The sequence below is a fragment of the Anomaloglossus baeobatrachus genome, chromosome 9 (genome assembly GCF_048569485.1).
Source record: "Anomaloglossus baeobatrachus isolate aAnoBae1 chromosome 9, aAnoBae1.hap1, whole genome shotgun sequence".
In the NCBI taxonomy this organism is placed as follows: Eukaryota; Metazoa; Chordata; class Amphibia; order Anura; family Aromobatidae; genus Anomaloglossus; species Anomaloglossus baeobatrachus.
In genome coordinates, this window is record NC_134361.1 from 198,905,478 (window position 1) to 198,931,652 (window position 26,175).

At 44.5% G+C, this 26,175-nt stretch overlaps 1 protein-coding gene and 1 long non-coding RNA gene across 3 annotated transcripts in view; one reads left to right on the forward strand and one right to left on the reverse strand.

Moving 5' to 3' along the window:
* Window positions 1-26,175, forward strand: part of WHRN (whirlin) — a 229,304-nt gene that overhangs the window by 75,681 nt on the left and 127,448 nt on the right. The window contains exon 4 of the mRNA XM_075324209.1: window positions 25,516-25,734. Coding sequence (XP_075180324.1) covers window positions 25,516-25,734 — 219 coding nt within the window. The remainder of the gene's footprint in view (window positions 1-25,515; window positions 25,735-26,175) is intronic.
* The window catches only part of LOC142251424 (uncharacterized), a 180,462-nt gene that overhangs the window by 3,257 nt on the left and 151,030 nt on the right, over window positions 1-26,175 (reverse strand). The window contains exons 3-4 of one of the 2 annotated variants that reach the window (XR_012725315.1): window positions 25,507-25,666; window positions 10,515-10,549 (exon numbers count right to left, since the gene is read on the reverse strand). This is a non-coding gene — a long non-coding RNA (uncharacterized LOC142251424). Of the gene's footprint in view, window positions 1-10,514; window positions 10,550-25,506; window positions 25,667-26,175 lie in introns of those variants that run through there. The other variant, XR_012725314.1, reaches the window with a different exon arrangement.

The following is a 26,175-nucleotide window of genomic DNA, read 5'->3' on the forward strand; positions in this document are numbered from 1 at the left end:
AGGATGCTGCGCGACGTGGGAGCCAGGGAGGGTATGTACAATGTTGTTGTTTTTTGCATTAGACAGAATGGAGACATATTTACCAGGATGGGGACAGTACATACCAGGAAGGGGACAGTATATACCAGGAGTGGAACAGTATATACCAGGAGGAGCCCAGCAGGGGGAGAGTATACACCAGGAGGGCCCCAGGAGGACAGTATAAACCAGAAGGGGCCCAGGATGGGGACATATATACCAGGATGAGCACATATATACCAGGATGGAGACATATATACCAGGATGAGGGAATATATAACAGAAGGGGGACAGTAGATACCTGGAAGGGCACAGTATATACCAGGAAGGATACAGTATATACCAAGAGGGGCCCAGCAGCAAGACGGTATACACCAGGAGGGTCCCAGGAGGGGGCAGTATAAACTAGGAGGGGCCCAGAATGAGAACATATATTGTTAGGGTGAACTCTTACAAATTTCCACAAGTTGCCAACTGCCTGATTCTAATTGGTGTGGATTGAGTGCATGCGTGAAAAAAGAGATCAGACACACAGTCGGATATTCATCTTTCCTCGACCAAAGTTGGCCCAGACTATGCCTGATTTATTCAAGAACATGCCTTTATAAAAACTAAGAAAAGGGGCATGGTCAGCCCTACAGTGAGCATACTTGGATGTGTCCATTGTTCAGTGGGTTGAACAACGTGTTAGTCCATGAGCTGATTGGTGGGCATCATCGTAGGCGGGTCTATGACGTCATTGGACGATCCATGGTGATGGGGAGGACGTCATCTGGTGGATCCATGCTGATGGGAGGGTCTATGATGTCATCGGTGGCCATCTTAGTTATATTTGAAAACCTGGTTCATATAAGGCAAATCGACACATTTCCCACAATCCCTTGTCAAGAGGTTAATCAAATATTTGATCTAATGGCTCTCCTCAACAATATAACAGGATGAGGGACATTTTTACTAGGATGGGGTTATATATACACCAGGATGTAGGCTACAATGGGGAACATACTGTATATATTAGTATGGGGCACATATATATATTTTATATATTATATATAAATATATATATAATAATTTTATTCATTTATATAGTGCTATTAATTCCACAGCGCTTTACATACATTGGCAACCCTGTCCCCATTGGGGCTCACATATATGTATATATATATATTATATATATATATCTCAGGATGAGGGGACATATATGCCAGGATGGGGGCATATATACCAAGATGGGGGACATATTTACAAGGAAGGAGCCCAGGGTGGGGGTCATTACTACATAATGGGGGAGAGAGACAACTCGTGTGTCTTTATAGGATTTACAATGCTAAATGTATACATACATATGACCAACATAAGGGGGTGGGCCAGGTCCAAATTTTGCACCAGGGCCCAGCGAACTCTAGTTACCCCACTGACCAGGGTGTTTGACATACCCTTTAACAATTTGCTGTATATCCAAGTAGACATTTTGTTAATTTTATATGACATTTATTGAGTTGCGTTGCAAAATGTTATAGCTTTGGGGACTCCAAACCTTTGATTTGCAGCCTTCCTTTTCTGCATATGTGCTTAGATGTATTTATGTGTGCACCAAAATAGCTCCTCGAGTTTGTTTTCCTGAGATTTGATCATCCGCTCGAGGATTGAAATGCCATCTCTACAGTGAAACCGATTTGTTTATTGTTCTAAAACCCACAGGCGGGCGAGAAACAGTGAAGGTGAAAAGGCTTACGCCTTTTAATAAAAGATAAAGGCTAATTTAATCTCCCCCAACTGCCTTACATTGATCTGGCACCCGCTAGTCTGATTCCTGAATGTGTCTACAGAAGCATCATTTGGCTCCGGGCCTATTATAAATCTCATTCTCCGTATAAATAAAGTGTACCTGTCTCCCGATCCGGCTGTTATGATAATCTGCGCGTTTCTCTCCTCTTAAGTGATCTGTCACTCATCCGATGTTAAAGAGCAATAATTGAGCGGCGTAATTCAACCTCCGCAGCCATTTAATTTATTTTTTTATGTGATATTAGTTTTAAAACCACTCTCACATCGTAGATTAAGGGAGATTTAGTCCGTAACTTTCGCACGACTTGCGGTGCATTAAGGAGATTCGGTTACAGCAATGCCCTGTTGAAAACCGTGTAAGATAACCAAATATCCACGCCGAAGGCATTTTCCAGCTCTGAGCGTAACGGCGCTTATCATAAAACACAGCTTATAATTAGGAATAAACTCTCATTTAACGTTACTCGGAAATCTGAGGCCTCGGAAATGAATTAATTCAAAATTACAAATGCCCAAAGGAGCAGTGAAAGCTAAAATAGAGATAAACTGTTTAAAAAAAAATGGTCACCAGTCAAAAATATTTAATTTCGGACCCCTGTGCACCTAGTTGTGAGCTATTCTTAGGGGGGCTTTACACGTTGCGACATCGCTTACGAATTATCGTCGGGGTCACGTCGTTAGTGACGCACATCCGGCGCCGGTAACGACCTCGCAACGTGTAAATCCTAGTGCGCCGATCAACGATCGCGAAAGCGTCGAAAATCGGTGATCTGTGTAGCTTCGGTTCGACCGCGGGTACGATGTTGTTTGTCGTTCCTGCAGCTCCACACATCGCTGTGTGTAAACCCGCAGGAGCGACAAACATCTCCTTACCTGCCTCCACCGGCAATGCAGAAGGAAGGAGGTGGGCGGGATGTTACGTCTCGCTCATCTCCGCCCCTCCGCTTTGATTGGCCGGCCGATTAGTGACGTCGCGGTGACGTCGCTGTGACGCCGAACGCACCTCCCCCTTGAAGGAGGGATTGTTCGGCAGTCACAGCGACGTCGCCAAGCAGGTATGAGCGTGTGAAGCTGCTGTAGCGATAATGTTCGCTACGGCAGCAATCACCACATATCGCATGTGCGACGGGGGCGGGTGCTATCGCGCTATATGCTAGCGATATCGCAACGTGTAAAGTACCCCTTAGTTTCTTTCGTGAGTGATTGGTGTGTAAAAGGATAGAAGGTGATAGGAAATGATCACTATGTATCTGATATCTAGAACCTTAAAGGGAAAGATTCAGAAACTTAACCCCCCACCCCCAAATAATTTATACAGCTGTGAAGCCCTTTAAAAGATAAGCCAGATGATCCCTTGGTGCAGTGGCGTAACCAGAGACGGATGCCCCCCCCCCCCCCGACACGTTAGTCAGATGTATGGGTCCTTGTAGTGTTCTACATCCTATAAAGACATACTTGTTGCCTACCCCCATTATAAACTAATGTTCCCATCCTGTACTAATGTTCCCCATCCTGGTATAAATGACCCCCATCATATACCACCTGGTATTAATGATCCCATCCTGGGCCCCTTCCAAGTATATATGTCCCCCATCCTGATTCCCTTACAGGTATGTTTGTCCCCTATCCTGGTATACATGTCCCCCATACTGATATATATCCTCCATCCGGGGGCCCTTCCTCTTATAAATGTTCCCCATCCTGGACCCCTTCCTGGTATATATAACCCCTATCCTGGCATATATATCCCCCATTATGGTATAAATGATGTCCATCCTGGACCCTTCCAAGTATATATGTCCCCCATCCTGTTTCGCTTCCAGGTATATTTGTCCCCTATCCTGGTAAATTTTTCCCTCATACTGGTATATATGTCCTCCATCCGGGGACCCTTCCCAGTATATACCATATGTTCCCTATTCTGTTATATATGTAGACTGTGAGCCCTCGCGGGCAGGGTCCTCTCTCCTCCTATACCAGTTCTGTCTTGTACTGTTAATGATTGTTGTACGTATACCCTCTTTCACTTGTAAAGCGCCATGGAATAAATGGCGCTATAATAATAAATAATAATAATAATAATAATATGTACCACATTCTGGTATACATGATCCTCGATCCTGGTCCCATTTTGTTATATATGTCCCCTATCCTGGTATAAATGTCCCCATCCTGGTATATATGCCCCCCATCCTGGGTCCCTTCCTGATATATACCCCCTATTCTGGTATATATGTCCCCCAACCTGGTATATATATATTCCCCATACTGGTATATATGTATATATGTCCCCCCCATCCTGGTATATGTGCTCATCCTGGTATATGTGTCCCCCATCCTGGACCCCTTCCTGGTATAAATGTCCCCTATTCTGGCATATATGTCCTTATCCTGGTATAGATGTCCCCCATACTGGTATATATGTCCCCTATCCTGGTATAGATGTCCCCCATACTGGTATATATGTCCCCATCCTAGTATATATGTCCCCCATCCTGGACCCCTTCCTGTATATATGTCTCTCGTTCTGCCACTGTTCTCTTACACATAAAAAAGAACATTCTACTCAATTTCCCCCAATCCCACGATGCATGGCATCTTCTGTAGCTGGCACAGAGGCTGGCAGCTGTCATTGTCTATTGTATACTGACGTCAGCTGTTAGCAGTGTGTATTGTGATGCAGCACCCAGCAGCTTTCTGTACCACAATGCATTTCAGCTGAATGTGCGTCCTTGGACACACAACCACCTGAAATAGGTGTTTGCGTCAGAGGGCGCGGCTCACACACGGGACCAGCTTGGGGTCGGTCATTCTGCCCCTGTCGTTATAACCCCAAAGTGCTGCTCTAGCAGGGAGAAATCACGTATTGAAGTTGCGTCTAAAAGTGCATTGGGGCATGACACTGCACTTACAGCTTCTCATCCTCACGCTGTATTAACTGGAAATGCACTTACAGCTTCTCATCCTCACGCTGTATTTCCTGCATAACAGCACCCTACCCTGGCTGCTTGACCGATCAGTGACCCTGCACGAGAGCACCTGATCTATCAATCAGCCATGGGAGTTTTCTGCTAGGTACAAAATACAGCGCGAGGCTGAGAAGCTGTAAGTGCATCATTACGCCCCAATGCACTTCCAGACACAACTTCTAGTGTGATACAAAAATACAAAGATATAGTAGGGTCCATAGGCTATGGGTGCCCTATGGTAGTCCCATGCAACTCAGAGGTCGGATAGAGTTGCAGTATGGCACCCCCCCCCTTTTAATGTTACCATCAGTCCCAGTTCACATGTTGCAGAATTTTCAAGTACATTTTTATTGACTAGATCCATTTACAATAGTGGTATTGTATCATACCCAGTAAAATTTGTTAATAATGGAGAGGGTGATGAATGGTTTCCTCAAGGCAACTATGAGTATAATGGGCTTTATTACACAGGTTCAACCATAAAGTGTCCCTTAACAGCACTGTAAAATGTAGGCAGCTATATAATAACAATGTTTATACCTAGAAGTACGCTGTCAATTTTGATTAAAGCTGTAAAGATAAAATATGGCACCAATTTCTCTATGCTAGAGCTAAAGGACAGTTGGGCGCCGCACATAGTCATGGCCGAAAGTGTTGGCACTCTGAAATTGTTCCAGAAAATTAAGTATTTCTGCCAGAAAATTATTGCAATTTCACATGTTTTGTTATATACATGTTTATTTCCTTTGTGAGTATTGGAATAACACACGCAAAAAAGGAAAATTTGTACGTAATTTCGCACAAAACCCCAAAGAGGGCCTGATAAAATTGTTGGCACCCTCAACTTACTATTTGTCTGTACACCTTGTGGAATAAATACCTACAATCAATCGCTTCCTATAACCAGCCACAAGCTTCTTACTCCTCTCACCTGGAAGTTTGGACTCTTCTTTATAATCTGATCCAGGTCTCTCATATTTGAAGGCGTCTTCTCTTCTCCCAACAGAAATTTTAAGATCTCTCCACAGGTGTCAATGGGATTTAGAGCTGGACACATTGCTGCCACTTCAGGACTCTCCAGCGCTTTGTTTCCATCAATTTCTGGAGGCTTCTTGAAGTATGTTTGGGGTCATTGTCCTGCGAGAAGACCCATGACCTAGGACGCAAACCCATCTGACACTGGGTACTACATTGCCACCCAAAATCCTTTAGTAATCTTCAGATTTCATACTGCCTTGCACAAAGTCAGGCACCAAGTGCCAGAGGCAGCAAAACATCCCCAAATCATCTCTGAATCTCCACCATATTTGACTGTAGGTGCTGTGTTCTTTCCCTTTTTAGGCCTCATTCCATTTTCGGTAAACAGTAGAATGATGTGATTTACCAAAAAGCTCTTGGTCTCATCTGCCCACAAGACTCTTTACCAGAAGGAGTTTGGCTTAGGCGGTCCTCACACGCAGCGACATCGCTAACGAGATGTTGTTGGGGTCACGGAATTCGTGACGCACATCCGGCCTCGTTAGCGACGTCATTGCATGTGAAACGCAGGAACGACCGTTAACGATCAAAATTACTCACCTAATCGTTGATCGTTGACACGTCGTTCCTTTCCTGATTATCGTTGCTGTTGCAGGACGCAGGTTGTTCGTCGTTCCTGCGGCAGCACACATCTCTACGTGTGACACCGCAGGAACGAAGAACATCACCGTACCTGCGGCCACCCACAATGAGGAAGGAAGGAGGTGGGCAAGATGTTCGGACCACTCATCTCTGCCCCTCCGCTTTTATTGGGCGGCAGCTTAGTGACGCTGCTGTGACACAGAACGAACCACCCCCTTAGAAAGGAGGCAGTTCACGTGCCACAGCGATGTCGCTAAGCAGGTATGTGTGACAGGTGTAAGCGATGTTGTGCACCACGGGCAGCGATTTGCCCATGACGCACAACTGACGGGGGCGGGTGCTTTCACCAGCGACATCGCTAGCGATGTCGCTGTGTGTAAAGCCCGCTTTACTCTCGTTACTTTTTGGCCAACTGCAGTCTAGAATTTTTATGCATATGTGTCAGCAGTGGGGTCTTTCTGGGTCTTCTCAATAGCGTTACATTTCACTCTAATATGGAAGGATAGTTTTTGCTGACACTGATGCGTCTTGAGCCTTCAGGACAGCTTGCATTTCTTTGGAACTTGATTGGGGCTTATCCGGCCTATCCTGCGTTGCAACCTTTTATCAGTTTTTCTTTGCCATGCACATCCAGCGAAATTAGCTACAGCGCCATGGGTTGTAAACTTCTTGATTATGTTGCGCACCATGGACAAAGGAACATCAAGATCTCTAAAGATGGACTTTAAACCTTGAGATTGTTAATATATTTTAAAAAATGTTGGTTCTTAAGACCTCAGAGAGTTCTCTTCTCTTTCTGTTCTCCATGATTAGTGTGACACACAGACACACAATGCAAAGACTGAGACAACTTCTTCTCTTTTTATCTGGTTTCGGGTGTGATTTTCATATTGCCCACATCTGTTACTTACCACAGGTGAGTTTGAACGAACATCACATGATTGAAACAAAGTTGTTTAACATAAATCTTTGAAAGGGGCCAACAATTTTGTCTGGCTCATTGTTGGAGTTCTGTGTGAAATTCTGTCCAATTTGACTCTTATTCTCTATTTGTTTTGTGTTGTTCCATCACACTCAAAGGAAATAAACATGTATAACAAAAAAAAGTGTAATTTCAATAATTTTCTCTAAGAATTTTTTAATTTTCTTGAACAATTTCAAGGGTGACAACACGTTTGGCCATGACTGAATGCTGCAATAGATTTACATCACATCTTACTCTGTGGTTGCATGGGAAGAGGCAATCTATGCCTTGTGCAGTCCCATTGATCTGGAGAGTGCCAACCAATATAAAAGACCAGATTTGGATACATATACTGGTCTTTGGGTTGGAGAGATAAATAAAGCAAACTAGAGATTGAAGAATACTGCCAGTCAGAGAAGCTGCTTGAAGCTGTGTATGACAGTGCGTTGGGAGTACCTGATGCCAGAATACCTAATGGGGGTAAGGTGGGAACCCCTGGATGTACCTAAACTGCTTCAATGAAATGTCTATTGGGAAGATATGGCTGTCATTATACCGCTAATGAGGCTCCTGGTGTCACTACTATGTGGAGGCAGACCTAGCTATTGCTGTGTAAGGGGCCCTAAATGTGGCTCACGACCCTCTGTCAAAGGGCTCACAGGACAGGGTCACACGATCATAGATTCTGTTATGGTCGCCGAGGAGCGGTGACTATCCGGTGTTGGACCCACTGGGCCTTATACTCGACTCCTCTGGAGGAGCTAACCTTGAGCTAACCCCTATACAGGGACTGTCAGGCGCAGCCCCAAGAGGCCTAAATGCACGACGGCCAGGACCAGTGGTACCAAATCTTATGAACAGGAGAATCTTTGAAGTCCAGTACAGATGTAATGGCTCGGACGAGGCATTTAAGACGTGACAACAGGATGTGGTACCCTGGATGTGGCAGGACAGAAATGGTGACTCAGACGAGATGGCACAGGAGTGGTGACTGAGATGTGGCAGCACATAAGAGGTTGTAGCAGCAGGCTCTAGGAAGAGACACAGGGTAGCAGGTAAAGGTAACTGGTATTAAGACCCCTGGCACAGGACTAGACACAGTAACATTTAAGAGACTTGAGAACTAGCAATGCACTATAGAAAGGCAACATTGCTCAGGCACCTTCCCTAAGAGAAGAGTGCCTTAAATACTTTCAGGGTTATTGCAGACTTCAAGGATACCTTCTGAGTAATAGGATGCTGGCCCTTAAAGAAAGGGGGTGTGGCTGCGCATGCACCCTTTAGGCACCTACAGAAAGCCTGCGTGTGGCCTGGAAGCAGGAGGAGGCTGCAGCAGGCCCCAGGGTCAGGAAACGGGCCCCCGGGACCACCAGAGAGGTGAGGAGAACGGAGCCCCCACTGAGTCATAACAGCGGGAGCGGGACCAGGCGCTACAGATTCCCTCATTCGAAAGACTAGGGTCAAATATATGAATGAAACTCTGATCAAGAGTGGAAGCATAGTGTGTTCCGATTTTCTTGAATTTACAAAGGAGAGAGGGAGATGCGCTGAGTAGCACCCGGTGGTGAAGGGGATTAGGGTAATGCCGGGAGGCTGCTCACCTCAAGAGGTTGTGCACCCGCGCACAACCCCGGTTATTGCAGTGAAGGATCCACGGGGTCCCGCTGAAGCCGGGAGCTGTTTGTAAATCCTGGGGAGCAGAGTGGAACGAATCCTTCCGGGTTGGTCACGTGACCGTCAGCACCCGGAAGTACGTCACCAGAGCAATCCGGTATCAGAGCAACCGTGGGTCCTGGTAAGTGTTGTGGAGGCTCGCCGCTCCCAGAGCTGCTCCTGCCATTAATCCCTCAAGGGGATAATACAAATGTAGATATCAGAGTGGCGGTCAGATAGGAACGCTAGGTAGCAGGAGGACAGGGAGGATTTAAGATTACAAACATTTTATTTAATTTAAAAACCCTCTAATGGCCACTACGCGTTTCAACAGCTGATCTGTCTTCATCAGGTACTACAGCAATCAGCTGTTGAAACGCGTAGTGGCCATAAGAGGGTTTTTAAATTAAAAAAAAGGTTTGTAATCTTAAATCCTCCCTGTCCTCCTGCTTCCTAGCGCTCCTATCTGACCGCCACTCCGATATCTTCACCGATTTTCTTGAATGAAAGAATTGTAGCACACAATGAGGGGAAGATGGAGAACAAAGTTTCTTCATCTTCTCCATTGTGTGATGACATCCGAGTGCAGTCTGTTGTTTTCCACACAGCCGTAGACTTGAATAGGTGAGCGATATCAGATTTCAAAATGAAATTGGACATCAGCACTGCGCCATTGAATAACATTGATCTGAGTGTTATCCAATAAAAAAAAAACGGATAAAACTCGTCCGATTTATACGCACGTTTGACCCTGTCCTCAAGATAAGATGTCTTAGATCACCATATTTTACTTTGAAAACTAGAATGACTTTGCACAATTATATAGAAAAAGTTTTAATCTAATTCCTGACATTCTTTTCCTGTAAGACTAATTTAATGAACAATTGAATAAGTGAACGGAATGTTCCGAACAAAGATCTGAAGATAGAAATCCTTAATTTATTTATGTACTTATTTGCATTTAATATGAAATTCTGCATGATAAAGAATAGTTCTTCTTGATTAGCTCGGATTCATTTTCCACTTTGTATTTTTTTTTTTTAAGTTGAGGGTGACTGCAGGGGATTTCTGTCTTTATGATCTTGTGACAATGAAGCTTTTGGAATATAGGATGCCCCCAATCACAAGTTTTGCATCTGGGCTCTCATCACTGGAGCTGGTTTTTCGGCTGTCATTACCATTTTGCTGAGCTCTATGCTGTCGCTTGGCCAGCATTAGTGCAACGTAATGGGCAATGAGTAGGAACTGCTGAAGCCGTGAAACAATGCAACCTCGGATGATGGATACGACGTAAACTGCATCTTCATCCAATGCTCAGAACCAAACAAAATTGGGTTTTCTTCTTGTTTTATTAACATTGCAATACAAAGTCATTCGCTGAGCCCTTGTTTGATTGCTGGATCTGCAGAAATAATGGAATCCTTACAAGGTCTTAGATTGATAGCCTTGCTCGCCTCCGTTTCTACTGATCAAACAGAAGAGTAATAGATTGTTTATTCGATATATGAGATTTGCCAGGCTGCTAGTTCCAATATTTCTGTAAAAAAAGAAAATAAATGCTTGTACTACTTGCACACTTGGAACTTCCATACAATTGGATTGAAAACTAGCAACGCACTACAGATAGGCAACGTGCTCAGGCACCTCCCCGCTTAGGCACCTTTCCCACATATGGCAAAGTCTCCATTTCTAGGGACGCCCAATGGGGCCCAGTTCATGAGAGACTTGTTTTTGTTGCAATGTCAGCTGATGTCTCTATTTTGGACTATATACAATAAGGGTTTTTTTTGTGACCAAAAAATGGCACTTCTGGAATTCTAATTTCTTTTTACTTTTTTCTTTATGGCATTTACAGTATGGGTTAATTTTATTTTTTTCCTAAAGTAAAGGGGGCTTTACACGCTGCGACATCGCTAATGCGGAGTCGTTGGGGTCACAGAATTTGTGACACACATCCGGCCGCATTAGCGATGTTGCTGCGTGTGACACCGATGAGCGATTTTGCATCGTTGCAAAAACATGCAAAATCGCTCATCGGTGACATGGGGGTCCATTCTCGATTATTGTTACTGCAGCAGTAACAATGTAATTCGTCGCTCCTGCGGCAGCACACATCGGTATGTGTGACGCCGCAGGAACGAGGAAGCTCTCCTTACCTGCCTCCCGGCTGCTATGCGGAAGGAAGGAGATGAGCGGGATGTTACGTCCCGCTCATCTCCGCCCCTCCGCTGCTATTGGGCGGCCGCTCCGTGACGTCGCTGTGACGCCGCACGGACCGCCCCCTTAGAAAGGAGGCGGTTCGCTGGTCACAGCGACGTCGCCGGGCATGTAAGTATGTGTGACAGGTCTGGGCGATGTTGTGCGGCACGGGCAGCAATTTGCCCGTGTCGCGCAACAGATGGGGGCGGGTACCCACACTAGCGATATCGGGACCGATATCGCAGTGTGTAAAGTAGCCTTAAGACTTTTATGGATGCGGAGAGAACAAATATGTTTATCAATTTATTTCTTTTCAAATTTGGGAAAATGGATGTGATTAAAATTTTATATATATATATATATATATATATACACAGCGAGTGAAATAAGTATTGAACACAACACCAATTTTCTAAGTAAATCAATTTCTAAAAGTGCTATTGACATGAAATTATTATTATTATTATTTATTATTATGTGGTGACCGGGCTTACATGCATTGGCCAATTCACAAACCAAATATCTCCTTTTTCATATATTTTTATAGCAGTAATGCAATACCAGAGTTCCTGTATACATTGTTGGCTTTTTAGTGTGCAGCTGTATGCATCTTGCAGTTACTATGTTTTTTAAGCTAGCACCTATTCACACTTGCTGGATGTGCGGATCAGTTTTTTGTTATATATATATATATATATATATATATATATATATATATATATATATATATATATATATACACTGTATATATACAGCAGGAGAAAGTTTTGAACACATCACCAATTTTCTAAGTAAATACATTTCTAAAAGTGCTATTGACATGAAATTCTCATCATATGTCGGTAATTACCCATCCAATCCACACAGGCAAAGGAATCAAATCTTAGATGTCCATAAATCGTTATGTGTAATAATGAGTAATGACGCAAGGAAAACATATTGAACACATGAAGCAAGAGAGGTGCAAAAAGCCTTGGAAAATCATTACACCAGCTGAAATCTATCAGTAATTAGAAAGCAACCCTGCCACTTAGTGGAAAATAATATAATCTTGGTCAACTTATGGCCTATAAAAAGATGTTTATTTACCAAGGTGCCACACAAGAAACATGTAATGATGGGTAAAACCAGTGAGCTGTTTCGAGGCTTTTGCAATATCATTGTTGCAAAAAATTCTGATAGCATTGGTTACAGAAGAATTTCTAAACTACTTAAGGTTCCAGTGAGCACTGGTGGGGCCATAATCAAGAAGTGGAAAGAATATAATTTCACCATAAACCGGCCACAACCAGGTGCTTCCCACAAGGTTTAAGACAGAAGAATGAAAAGAATTATCAGAAGGGGTGTCCAAGAGGAAAGAACAACCTGTGGAAAGCTACAGAAAGGCCTGGAATTAGCACGTACAATTGTTTCAAAGAAAACATTAAGTAATGCATTCAAGTTCCATAGCCATGCTTACCATGCAAAACTCCATTGCTGAACAAAAAATATGTGCATGCAATGTTAAAGTTTGTTCAACAACATATAGACATATCTGTAAAATACTGGGAGAATATAGTCTGGTCAGATGACATCAAAATTGAACTATTTGGATGCCATAAAAGACACCATGTTTGGAGGCCTAAAGGCAAATCACCCCAAAACACCAAAAACAGAGAAGTGTGGAGGTGGGAACATCATGATGTGGGGCTGTTTATCAGCATAAGGCACTGGCAAACCACTTCACATGATTAAAGGAAGAATGAATATTCAAATATACTGAGACATTCTGGATAAAAATCTACTGCCCTCTACCAAGATGATGAAGACGAAACAGAGGGTGGACATTTCAGACAAGGAAACGCTCAACTGGTTTCAGAGAAAGAAAATAAAGTTGCTAGAATGGCCGAGCCAATCACCGGACTTCAACCCAATAAAAAACTTATAGAATAAACAAAAGCTCAGAGTTTATAGAAGGAGCTACTGGGACCTTCAGTATTTGAAGAGTGTTTGTGTGCAAGAATGGACCAAAATCCACCTGAGCAATGCAGGCGTCTAGTTTTTCCATACAGGAAGTGTTTTGAAGCTTTTATCACCAACAAAGGCTTTTGTTGGTATTAATTAAATTTCAGAAAGTGTGTTCAATACATTTTACCTGTGTCATTTCTCATTAGGACGAACAACTCAATTTATGGCCATCTATGGGTGATTTCTTTGCCTGTGTGGATTGGATGGGTTGTTACTGACATCTGGTGGGAAACTCATGTCAATAGCACCCTTAAAAACATATTTACTTAGAAAATTTGTGACGTGTTCAATACTTAATTCACCCTCTGCATATATTTTTAAACACTGTTTTTCTTATTTTAACTTTATTTTATTTAGTCCTGTCTTTTACTGTTTTTAATGGCTTTTGGCTCGATTTCGAGCCATGGCGGTGTTGACGGATGAACGATCTCCAGGAAGATCAGGCTTGTGCAGCCTAGATAGGTCCACCTGGGTCTTCTCCGCTTGAATAGGTCTACCAGGGGTCTTCTCTGCCTAGATAGGTCCACCAGGGGTCTTCCCTGCCTAGATAGATCCACCAGGGGTCTTCCCTGCCTAGATAGGTCCACAAGGGTCTTCTCGCCATTATTTTGATTGTATCAAGCCATCAGAGTGCTTGTCTTCCTCTTTGCCTTTTTCCTCCTATTTTTCCGACCATCATGTCCTTCTCCAGTGATTGCTTTCTTCGTATGATGTGTGCAAAGTAGGCAAGTTGTATCTTGGGGATCCTTGGATTGCGTGACATGTCTGGCATGATTTGTTCCAAAATTGATCTCTTACCATCCATGCTATCGATAACATCCTTTTCCAGCACCATATTTCGAAGGCATCAATTCTTCTTCCGTCTTGTTTGAGGACTTGAATCTGCGATCCGGTGATCGGTTGTTTCATATATTGCAATACTACAGTCCTGCAGTATATAGAAGAAATGATGATCTCCTTGTCACCGGGATGTACAGATGAAACAGGTGCTCCTAAGCTGACCCTAAGATTGGGGCCCCTGCGCTGTCCCTTATCTCAAAGGTAGACTTGATGGTAGCGAGGTTAGAGCCCCCAACGTGGCCCTGTCTCCTATCAAAGCCCTGATACTACTTCGCCCTCACCCAGGGAGGGGGCCGGAATTGCCCTACAAATAATCATAGACAAGGGTGAATGAAAACTCGTGCACAACACACTCAAACACAAATGAGGGACAGTAAATGAACTGGAGAGTAACGCAAAAGGGGTAGCAGATATGTACACAACTAGAAGTCTCACAAACCACGCAGAACTGCAACTTGTAGATCACCATACAACTCGATAACCACAGGAATCGAGAAAGCACAAAGCTATATCCGGCACTGAGCCCCAGAGTCCAGAAGCTTATAAAGGGTGAGGGAATCTGGTGATGATCAGCAGCCTGAGCCCCCAGCAGATAATCACATGCCAGTAGTGATTAACTCCTGCTGTACTGCCGAGCAGTGAAACCAGAACCAGCTGACACCCATGACAGGCAGTGAAACCAGAAACAGCCGATGCCCATGACAGGCTGTGCAACTAAGTGATCCCAGGCTGCATGTCAGACTCTGCAGTGTGAACAGAGTCCGACGCTGCTATGACACCCAGCGAGTGCAGCGCTGAGCACCGCACGAAACTCCTACGTCCATGGATTGGGTTTATGGGAATACAAAGATGGCGACATAGGGGGCCGTAGCAACCCATCGGTAGTCTACAATCATGTCAAATGGTGGGCATGACACAATGACTCCATTCAACTGCCACTGTCAGAGTACAGCATCTAATAAGTGGTATATATGGCAATGATATAAGCTATCTCCAATCGCTGCAGTCAGGCAGATATTAACTGACCATTGTAAATGGAAAATATTGTAACCTGAGGCCATTGCAACTTGAAGGATCGCAGTAATCTTGATCCGTTCCCGCGGAGTCTCATGCTGTTCAATTATGGGTGAGCTGTGACGGTGAATACAGTGCACAGCTCTTCTGAATGTGGTCCATTATGCCATGCAAATTAAAAAACTAGGGGTTACGAATCTCGGTAATCTCTACTTGCTCTACTACTTACCGCTGGGCTGCCACACTCATAATCTGTATTTACAACATGATTTAGTTCCATTAGACTCTGCTCCATCAGGTTTGAGGAATTTCATCTTGTGACTTGTGCATAAGCTGATAATTTGCAAAAGCTAGCTGTGATTGCAACCTATTAAACCTTGCCTTTGCTGGTGATGACTACTTCTAATTACCAGAGCGATCACGTTTTCAGATGCGGTACTGCTATGTGACAAGTAACGTTCCTTTCCTCTAGGCTGCAATGTGCATGCAAAACACTTAATAAATTAAGACACAGCTGAGAACTGCGCCGACAGAACAGTATGTGATATTAAAAGTCTTTAACTTTTTGCTAGAATGGTGCTGGAGAGTGACATTAATACCGTGCATCTGCAGGTGAATTATTCATCGGCATACTAACTTTTACAATATGTGAGTTGAAAATGGATTCTAATGTCAAAAGTGATGGAAAGCAGCTGTTTTCTCACCCATAAGTCTTAAATGATTTATTATCTTTCGTAAGTGACAAGACTCTCCTTGTTATATTGAGTGTATTTGGCATCCAGATCCATGCCCACCCTAGACTGTGCGCAGAACAGTGGAAGGTGACATAAACAATTGGGCAGAAATTAGACTTATTAAAATAATCCTACTAATAGTCTGCCCTTGAGAAAAGAAGTAGTTATGGGGGGGGCAATCAGACATCAGACAAACAATACCATGAACACCAAGGAGATCTCCAAACAATACCATAAAGACCAAGGAGATCTCCAAACAACACCATGAAGACCAAGGAGATCTCCAAACAGCACCATGAAGACCAAGGAGATCTCCAACCAACACCATGAAGTCCAAGGAGATCTGCAAACAACACCATGAAGACCAAGGAGATCTCTAAACAACACCATCAAGACCAAGGAGATCCCCAAACAATACCAGGAAGACCAAGGAGATGTGCAAACAACACCATGAAGACCAAGGACATCTCCAAACAACACCATGAAGACCAAGGACATCTCCAAACAACACCATGAAAACCAAGGAGATATACAAACACCATAAAGACCAAGGAGATCTACAAACAACACCATGAAGACCAAGGAAATCTCCAAACAAGTCAGAGACAAAATTGTTGAGAAGTACAAGTCAGGGTACGATTCTAAATAAATATCCCAGTCTCTGATGATTCCCCGGAGCACCATCAAATCTCATCAAATGAAAAGAACATGGTACCACAACAAACCTGCCAAGAGAGGGCAGCCCAACAAATCTCTCAGCCCGGGCATAGACGGCATTAATTGAAGAAGCAGCACAAAGACTTAGGCTATGTGCCCACGCTGCGGATTTCGCGCGGATTTTGCCGCGGATTTGCCGCGGATTTCCCGAAAATCTGCAGCAGCAGCACTTCCAAGCCATTTCAATGGCATTTTGGAAATGCTGTGTCCATGCTGCGGATTTTTCCGCTGCGGATTTGCCGCGGATTTTGATCCGGAAAATCTGCAGCATGTCAATTGTTTGGTGCAGATTTGGTCCGGATTTTTGGTTTTGAATGGGGGAAAAAAAAAAAAATGAAATCCGCATCAAAATCCGCGGCAAATCCGCGGTAAATCCGCGGCAAATTCGCGGCAAATCCACGGGTGCGGATTTGCCGCGAAAGTCGCGGATTTTCAGGCAGAAAAATCCGCAGGTACCTTCTACCGTGGACACATAGCCTAAAGGTAACCCTGAAAAAGCTGCAGAGTTTCCAAGCAGAGACTGGAGTATTTGTCCACATGACACGAGTAAGCCGTACACTCCATAGAGCTGGCCTTTATGAAAGAGCAGGCAGAAAAAAAGCCTTTACATGCAGCCAAAAATTTGAAGGCTCATTCTGATTTTGCCAAAAGAAATGTGGGAGATTCCCCAAATGTATGGAACAACGTGCTGTGGTGAGATGATACCAAAATTTAACTTGTTGACCACCAAGGTAAATGCTATGTCTGGTGGCAAACCAGCACAGCTTATGACCCCAAGAACACCATCCCCACAGTGAAACATGGTGGTGGCAGCATTATGCTGTGGGGATTTTTTTCACATCAGGGACACAGAAAATGGTGAGAATCGAGAGGAAGATGAGTGGTACGAAATACAGGGATATTCTTGAGCAAAACCTGTTTCAGTCTGTCAGTGATTTAAGACTGTTCGAACAAGACAATGACAATGCAGTGTTCCTCAACTCTAGTCCTCAAGGCTCACCAACATATCATGTTTTCAGGATTTCCTTAATATTGCACAGATGATGGAATTATTCCCTGTGTAAAAGTGAGGAAATCCTGAGAACCTATCACCTGTGCAATACTGTGGAAAACCTGAAAATATGATCTGTTGGTGGGCCTTGAGGACTGGAGTTGAGGAATACCAGTCTAATGTGTATGGAGGCATCAGACTCTCCTAATCGATGATATCCGGGAGATAAGGATCCTGCATGTATAAATTTGGACTGCCAAATCTTTTGGTCTCTAAGAGTGAAAACTCCACCAGAGGAGTCTTGATGGTGGCTCTCTCATGGAGGCCACAGGCAGAGGAACGTTCCTGTGTAAAGGACAGTTAGTTGAGACAGATTTCGGCAGAACAATTGGCCAAACCGTCGTTCAGCCGACAGCTATCTTCTGACAGATGATGTCGGAGATATATGGATTCGGCATGTATAAGTTTGGACTGCCGAACTTTTGCTCTGTAAGAGATAAAACTCCACCAAAGGAGTGTTGATGGTGGCTATCTCATGGAGAACACAAGCCGAGGAATGCTGATGTGTAGAGGACAGTTGGTCGAAACAGATTTCAGCAGAATGATCGGTCAAACCGTCGTTCGGCCAACAGCTATCTACTGTGTATAAGACAGTTGGTCGAGACAGATTTTGTCAGAATGGTCGATCAAGCTGTCGTTCAGCCTACAGCTGTACTGTACTGTGTATAGGATAGTTGGTCGAGACAGATTTCAGCAGAATGAGTGATCAAACTATTGTTCAGCCAACAGCTATCTACTGTGTATAGGACAGTTGGTCGAGACAGATTTTGGCAGAATGTTTGGTCAAACCGTTGTTCAGCCAATAGCTATCTACTGTGTATAGGACAGTTGGTCGAGACAGATTTCGGCAGAATTATTGGTCAAATATGAGGAACTTCACTCCGAATAGTAACCGCATGCTCAGCTGAGTGTTCATGGGTATAGGAGAGTCATGAGCGCTGTTGGTTTAACAATTGATATTCAGCAGATATCTACGATATCTAGGAGTATGGGCGGCTTCAGAATGACCGGTCTATCGTATCTGTACATTTCCCATATGTTTACTTAATTGTGGGGAAAAGTAGTGTCAAGTTCTGCATTCCGATCTCCGTTCAGTGGTCCCATCGGGGCTTCCGGTCAACACCACCCCCCCCCCGCAAAACTGGTTTTGGACGTATTTGCCGATGGGGCCATTGATTTTAATGGTGCAGAAGGAGTCACCGTGTTCGGGAGAATACGCTTATTGGAGGTGGACACATGGATGTAGTAGACTGCGTCAGGGTGTCTGCCTCCAGTAAGCGTATACTCCCGAAAATGGTGTACGACAGAGCACACAGTGACTCCGTCTGTACCATTATAGTCAATGGCCCTGGCGGCGCATACATCCGAAACCCCTTTTGCGGGGGGTTTGGACGGAAGCCCTAATGGGACCACTGAACGGAGATCGGAAAGCAGTGTGAAAGCGACCAATTTCTGTTTGCTATGAAGCACATAAAATGGAAATCAAAAGACCTTGTCTGTTTTCCGTATCCCATCTCTATTAATTACCCAGGGAAACTCCTTGTGAAAAAAAGTTCAAGTCTCTTGCTATTTGGGATAGGGTTACAAAGTACCTTAATTTGGCTGGAAGAGAACAAGTGCAGACGAGTGTCTGGAGGAGGGAGCGAGGCTTTTGCTGCAGTGCAGAGAAAGGGGAATATTCCAGCTTCCAGTTCTTCGGAGGCAATCCTTTGAAAGATCACTTCTTTCACTTAGCGCATCTTTTTTTGTACACTGTCAGTATAATATTGGATTTATGTATTTATTACTCGCTCTGTCCTATGTCAATGGAACATCTCTGGTTGAGACGTAATTACTTAGATATAGAATTTTTTATTCATGGTTGTGGTCAAGTCACAGCTCAGTAAATGTTGATCTAAGCTCTCCAGCGTCTATGTGATGTGAATGCTGTATCGCCTGTCTTAACGTTCAATACCAGAGAGTACAAAGCCCGTCGGATCTGCCCTGTCAAGGTCAATGATCTTTGATTATCCGCCACCTCGAAATGTTCTGCATGTGTCCTGTATGGCAATGAAATGTCTGGACTTGTGTCGGCGTCTACCGGCTGTCAGGAGAGGAACTGCTCCAACCAGAAGCATGACATGAGTTAGGCCGGCGTCACACGGGACGATCTATCGTGCGATCGCACGAGTGATCGTACCCGCCCCCGTCGTTTGTGTAGTTGCCCGTGTCGTTAACCCCCCGTCACATGTACTTACCTCCCGGACAACGTCGTTGTGGGCGGCGAACATCCTCTTCCTGAAGGGGAGGGACGTTCAGCGTCACAGCGACGTCACACAGCGAGCATCCAATAGAAGCGGAGGGGCGGAGATGAGCGTGACGTAACATCCCGCCCACCTCCTTCCTTCCGCATTGCTGGCGGGACGCAGGTAAGCTGCAGTTCATCGTTCCCGGGGTGTCACAAGGAGCGATGTGTGTTGCCTCGGGAACGATGAACAACCGGAGCACAGAAGGAGGACCGACATTTTGAAAATGAACGACGTGTCAACGAGCAACGATAAGGTATTTTTGCTCGTTCACAGTCGTTCGGAGGTGTCACACGGTACGATATGTTAAACGATGCCGGATGTGCCTCACTAGCGACGTGACCCCGACGACATATCGCCCGATATATCGTACCGTGTGACGGCAGCATTATACTCAATAGAGACCTAAATATGTAGTGCCGGTATAACACCACATGGCTCATTTCCTAGACCTCCGACTTTCATTGTAAGAATGGAAAAATAATTTATGTTTGACGCTTTATCATAACAGCTGGGGCTACATGGCTACTTTATCCAAAAATTGCTCTATCACCACAGTACAAGTAGCATTGTCACCCGCAACAGCAACGAACTTGTCGCAAATATCAGAACCACTTGGAATTTTTGCGACTTGTCATGGTCGCTGTCACACCAGGCGCGAGAGGGCACCCAGCGAGTGGCACAACACAAAGGTAAAACCAGGGAAACAATATAACGAAATGCTCTGACGTTAGGGAGAGGGGTAACCTCCAAACACTCCCTTAAGGTTGATCCCTTCAGTCCCTAATGACACTGTATGGGTACTTCCCCTGTACGCCGTCACGTGCCTAGGCACTCACCGGCCCTGAACTCAGCCTGACTAGTGAAGGCCAACGAGACGCAACACAAAGAAGGTAAGACAAAAAGGTGGGGAATGACACAACAAACAACACTCGACAACTTCTCCAGCAGGAACTTCTCAGCTTCAACAGAAGCGACACCTCAGCTGCTCCAGGGACAGGCTCCTTCAAAGTGGACAGCATAGGTATGAGCTATAGCCGGCATAGGGAGGAGTGAGGAGCGGATATTTATAGCAGAAGGTAATAGCTACAATCTGTTAAATTGCAGCAGGATAGAAAGGAACTATAAGGCTTTCAGCACCGGATGTAATTAAATATGCCCCAAATCAGGGTAAAAGACGAGAGGACTCTAAAGAGGATCTCGTTGGCCCTGAACTCACCCTGACTAGTGAAGGCCAGCCACTGCAATACAACAACACAAGGAAGGTAAGACAAAAAGGTGGGGAATGACACAACAAACAAAACTCGATAACTTCTCCAGCAGGAACTTCTCAGCTGCAACATAATCGACACCTCAGCTTCTCCAGAGACAGGCTTCTTCAAAGTAGACAGCATAGGTATGAGCTATAGCCGGCATAGGGAAGAGTGAGGAGTGGACATTTATAGTAGAAGGGAGTGGCTGCATCTCAGATTATAACTACATGTTAGATCACTGCAGGATAGAAAGGAACCAAAACACCTTCAGCACCGTATGCAATTAAATATGCTCCAATTCAGGGTAAACGACAAGTGGGCACTAAAGAGGATCTACAATCAACAACACACTATGACCTTCTGATCCCAGATCCTCCAAGATCAAATCAGGTCTTGACACACTCGTGACAGTCGCGATACCTAGCAAGATGCAGTGTGACCCCAGTTATTTGTATTATGCTGAGATGTAGAGGCGGCAAACAGCTACTTTTCTCCGCGTGACATGTGTTGTGGCCAAAGTCACCGTGTAGCTCCAGCCTTTACTTTTCTAATTTTATAAGAAGAAATAGGATTTTCTGTCATTTCTATAAAGAAAATGGCCAAAGTCGTGCATCAAAGCATGCAGTCCAGTCTATTAATACATAATTGCTCAAGACACTGCTCATTAATACATGAATGATAGATTCAGGTATTGGCCATTCATATGATAACTAGGCTACTGAGAGATTCATGTGTTAATGAGGTAGGCTCATTATGTTTTCACTTCACGTGTTTTGCCTTCGGTTTGTGGTTTTCCATCGGACAACAAGTAAAGCTAAGTGGACATTGCATATGTATGTGTTTACTGGCAGGTGTGTTGATGGATGTAGTGGCAAACATAGGGACCCATTGTAAATTTTCTTTTGTAGTTGCCTTCTGTATAAAAAAGGAGCCTTACTTTATGGTATTATAAATTATATGCCGACACGTAGTTGAATATGGCCTATGGAAACATTGGCTGACGTCTGTGTTTCTGTGTCAGCAGTGGGGTCCTCCTGGGTCTCCTACTTTCATTCAAATGTGGACGAATAGTTTGTGCTGAGATTAGCTGACGTGACTGAATGTGGTCTATGGAAACATTAACTTTTTTTAGACAATGATTGAACACAATGTGCATACAGCTAAAACCTACTAGCAGTATAAAGTGATCTTTATTCTTATGGAAAGCACATTAATTATTTAGGAGTGAAACTAAGTTACTGAAATTTTCAGGGTCAATGAAAAAAAAAAAAATTTATTTTAGGATATAAAAAAATTATAGTAAAAAAAAAAAATACCTAAAAAGAAGCTGCCGGCAACTTTTTACAACATGAAAGAGTCTAGCCATCCGTAGTTAGGCACACTCAGCCATTGCATCAATTATAGGGGCTGTCACCTTCTCAGGCTCCTGAAAAGATAAATCTGTTTTTGCCTTTCCCTGCTGTCAATTTTGGAGAAAACCAGAGGAAAGAAAAAAAGGTGATAACTAAGAAATGCTCAATGCTCGAGGGAAGAGAACAAATCAGGAGTTTAAAAGAGTAAATCTATTTAATCCGGAAATGTTATAAGAGAACCGAACAAGTTGGATTGTGTCTGGTTTAAGCTGAAAGGCATCTAAGACAGATACCGGACTGGTGAAGGACGAATAGATGGATGAATGTAACCAATAGGTGGAGGATCTCGAGACCTGTCACTATTATTGGTGTACTAGCTGTAGTAACTAAGTCTCTCTTTCCTTCACTCCCTCTCTCCCTCTCTCCCATTCTCTCTGTATCTTTCCCTCCCTCCCACTCTCCCTCTGTCTCTTTCCCTCTCTCCCACTCTCCCTCTCCCATTCTCCCGCTCTCTCTCTGTCTCTTTCCCTCTCTCCCACTTCCCCTCTGTCTCTTTCCCTCTCTCCCACTCTCCCTCTCTCCCACTCTCCCTCTCTCCCACTGTCCCTCTCTCCCATTCTCCCGCACTCTCTCTCTCTGTCTCTTTCCCACTCTCTCACTCTCTGTCTCTTTCCCACTCTCCCACTCTCCCTCTCTCCCTCTCTCCCACTCTCCCACTCCCCCACTCCCCCACTCTCCCTCTCTCCCACTGTCCCTCTTTCCCATTCTCTCGCTCTCTCTCTCTCCCACTCTCCCTCTCTTCCACTCTCCCTCTCTCCCATTCTCTCGCTCTCCCTCTCTCTCTGTCTCTTTCCCTCTCTCCCACTCTCCATTTATCTCGCTCTCCCTCTCTCTCTGCCTCTTTCCCTCCCTCCCACTCTCCCTCTCTCCCGCTTCCATCTCTCCCACTCCCCCTCTGTCTCTTTCCCTCTGTCCCACTCTCCCTCCCACTCTCCCTCTCTCCCATTCTCCCTCTCTCCCTCTCTCCCTCTCTCCCACTCTCCCTTTCTCCCTCTCTCCCACTCTCCCACTCCCCCACTCTCCCTCTCTCCCACTCTCCCACTCTCCCACTCTCCCACTCTCCCACTCTCCCACTCTCCCTCTCTCCCACTCTCCCACTCTCCCTCTCTCCCACTGTCCCTCTTTCCCATTCTCTCGCTCTCTCTCTCTCCCACTCTCCCTCTCTTCCACTCTCCCTCTCTTCCACTCTCCCTCTCTCCCATTCTCTCGCTCTCCCTCTCTCTCTGTCTCTTTCCCTCTCTCCCTCTCTCCCATTCTCTCGCTCCCCCTCTTGCCCACTCTCCCTCTCTCCCACTCTCCCTTTATCTCGCTCTCCCTCTCTCTCTGCCTCTTCCCCTCCCTCCCACTCCCCCTCTCTCCCGCTTCCATCTCTCCCACTCCCCCTCTGTCTCTTTCCCTCTCTCCCACTCTCCCTCCCACTCTCCCTCTCTCCCATTCTCTCGCTCTCCCTCTCTCCCTCTCTCCCACTCTCCCTTTATCTTGCTCTCCCTCTCTCTCTGTCTCTTTCCCTCCCTCCCACTCTCCCTCTCTCCAGCTTCCATCTCTCTCTCTCCCACTCTCCCTCTCTCTCTGTCTCTTTCCCTCTCTACCGTTTCCCTCTCTCTCTCCCCCATTCTCCCTCTCTCGCTGTCTCTTTCCCTCCCGTTTCCCTTTCTCTCTCTCCCAATCTCCCTCTCTCTCTTTCCCTCTCTCCCTTTCTCCCTCTCACCACTGAAATCATATCAACTGACACATAAGCTGTCTTATACTAAGAATGTCCTGTCTTTCGTTGACTATAGCAACCAATCAGTGCTCCTATTAATGACCTGTAGCAAAATAGAAGCAGAGCTGTGATTGGTTGCTATAGGCCACCTGATAAACATCCAGGATAACTATCAAAACAGACAATAAATTACCTCAAACATCCAATTTCTGTGTGTGTGTGTGTGTGTGTGTCTCTTTCTGTGTGTGTGTCTTTCGGTGTGTATCTCTTTCTGTGTATGTGATATTAAGAGAAAACAGCACCATGCAATAGGAAACTGTGCACACCGGTATATAATGCAAATTAGAAATTTATTGGAACACACATGAGAACAATAAAAATATGTTTTTATTGTCCTCATGTGTGTTCCAATAAATTTCTAATTTGAATTACATTTTTCTATTGCATGGTCCTGTGTTCTCGGAATATCATATGTTTCGCCTTACCATGCATGATGTAGCACCTTATCTTATCTATCCATTAATCATATGCAGTGCACATTAAATTTCTGTCTGTATGTCTCTTTCTGTGTGTATGTGTCTCTTTCTGTGTGTGTCATTGTGTGTCTCTTTCTGTGTGTGTGTCTCTTTCCAAGTGATTCTTTTTCTGAATGTGTCTCTTTCTGTGTGTGTCTCTTTCTGTGTGTGTCTCTTTCTAAGTGTCTCTTTCTGTGTGTGTGTGTGTGTGTGTGTGTGTGTGTGTCTCTTTCTGTGTGTTTATTTCTGTGTGTGTCTCTCTGTGTGTCTCTTTCTAAGTCTCTCTTTCTGTGTGTGTGTGTGTGTCTCTTTCTGTGTGTTTCTTTCTGTGTGTGTCTCACTTTCTCTCTGTGTGTCTCTTTCTAAGTCTCTCTTTCTGTGTGTGTTTCTTTCAGTGTGTCTCTTTCTTTGTCCATAATAGAAGTCTATAATAACAGATCTGTTCCCAGCTTCATTGACTTCATTGATTCATTAATGTAAGCAGGTTTTTTGGCAAAATAACTGGAAAACGTGGCTTAAATTTTCTATGATATTTCCTGAGTCAAATGAGGCGGCTGTGCAAAATTTTGTGATTGCAAATGTGACGGTGCAGATTCCTTTAGTGGACACACACACACATACACACACACGTACGTACCTACATATATACATACATAGATACACATGCACTCGGCTTTACATATTAGATTTTCACTATTGCCTTCATTGTGTTTTCGTGATTTTGTGCCGGATGCTCAGTATATAGCCTGCATACTGTGTGCTTACTTTTTCCAGGCTCTGCGGGGGTCTCAGAAGCTTGTCCTCTCCGTGCTATCTTCAGGACGGGTCCCCGGAGGCCACATCTCCAGTCAAATTTACACTTGGGTTGATCCTCATGGTCGCAGCGTCTCGCCTCCGGGAGGGTTACCCCACCTTCACAATACGTCTGTGGGGATCCCAGAAAAAGAAAAGAGGAGTCATCTGCAGCTGCTACAGGAAGGGGATGAAAAGAAGGTGTGGGGGTAACACTGTACTCTAAGCAATCATATAGCATTTTAGTCACTTACGTTATATACTTTTTTAAGGGACTAATTTAGAGTTTGTTTTATAGTCTTTACTTACAACATATTTTTATATTCCACATTTAATGTAGTGATAGACGCTAAATATTCTTGGTGGGATCTGCTGGTAGTGTACGTTCAATGGCCCACCACAGCAATTTGATAACTAGGTCTATTCTAAATTGTCTTAGGGGTACTTTGCACGTTGCGACATTGCTACTGCGATATTGTCGGGGTCAAATCGAAAGTGACGCACATCCGGCGCCGGTAATGATGTCGCAACGTGTAAAGCCTAGATGCGCCGATAAACGATCGCAAAAGCGTCGTAAATCGGTGATCTGTGGTGTCGGACATTTTCATAATGTCGCACCAATAGGAGATACGATGTTGATCC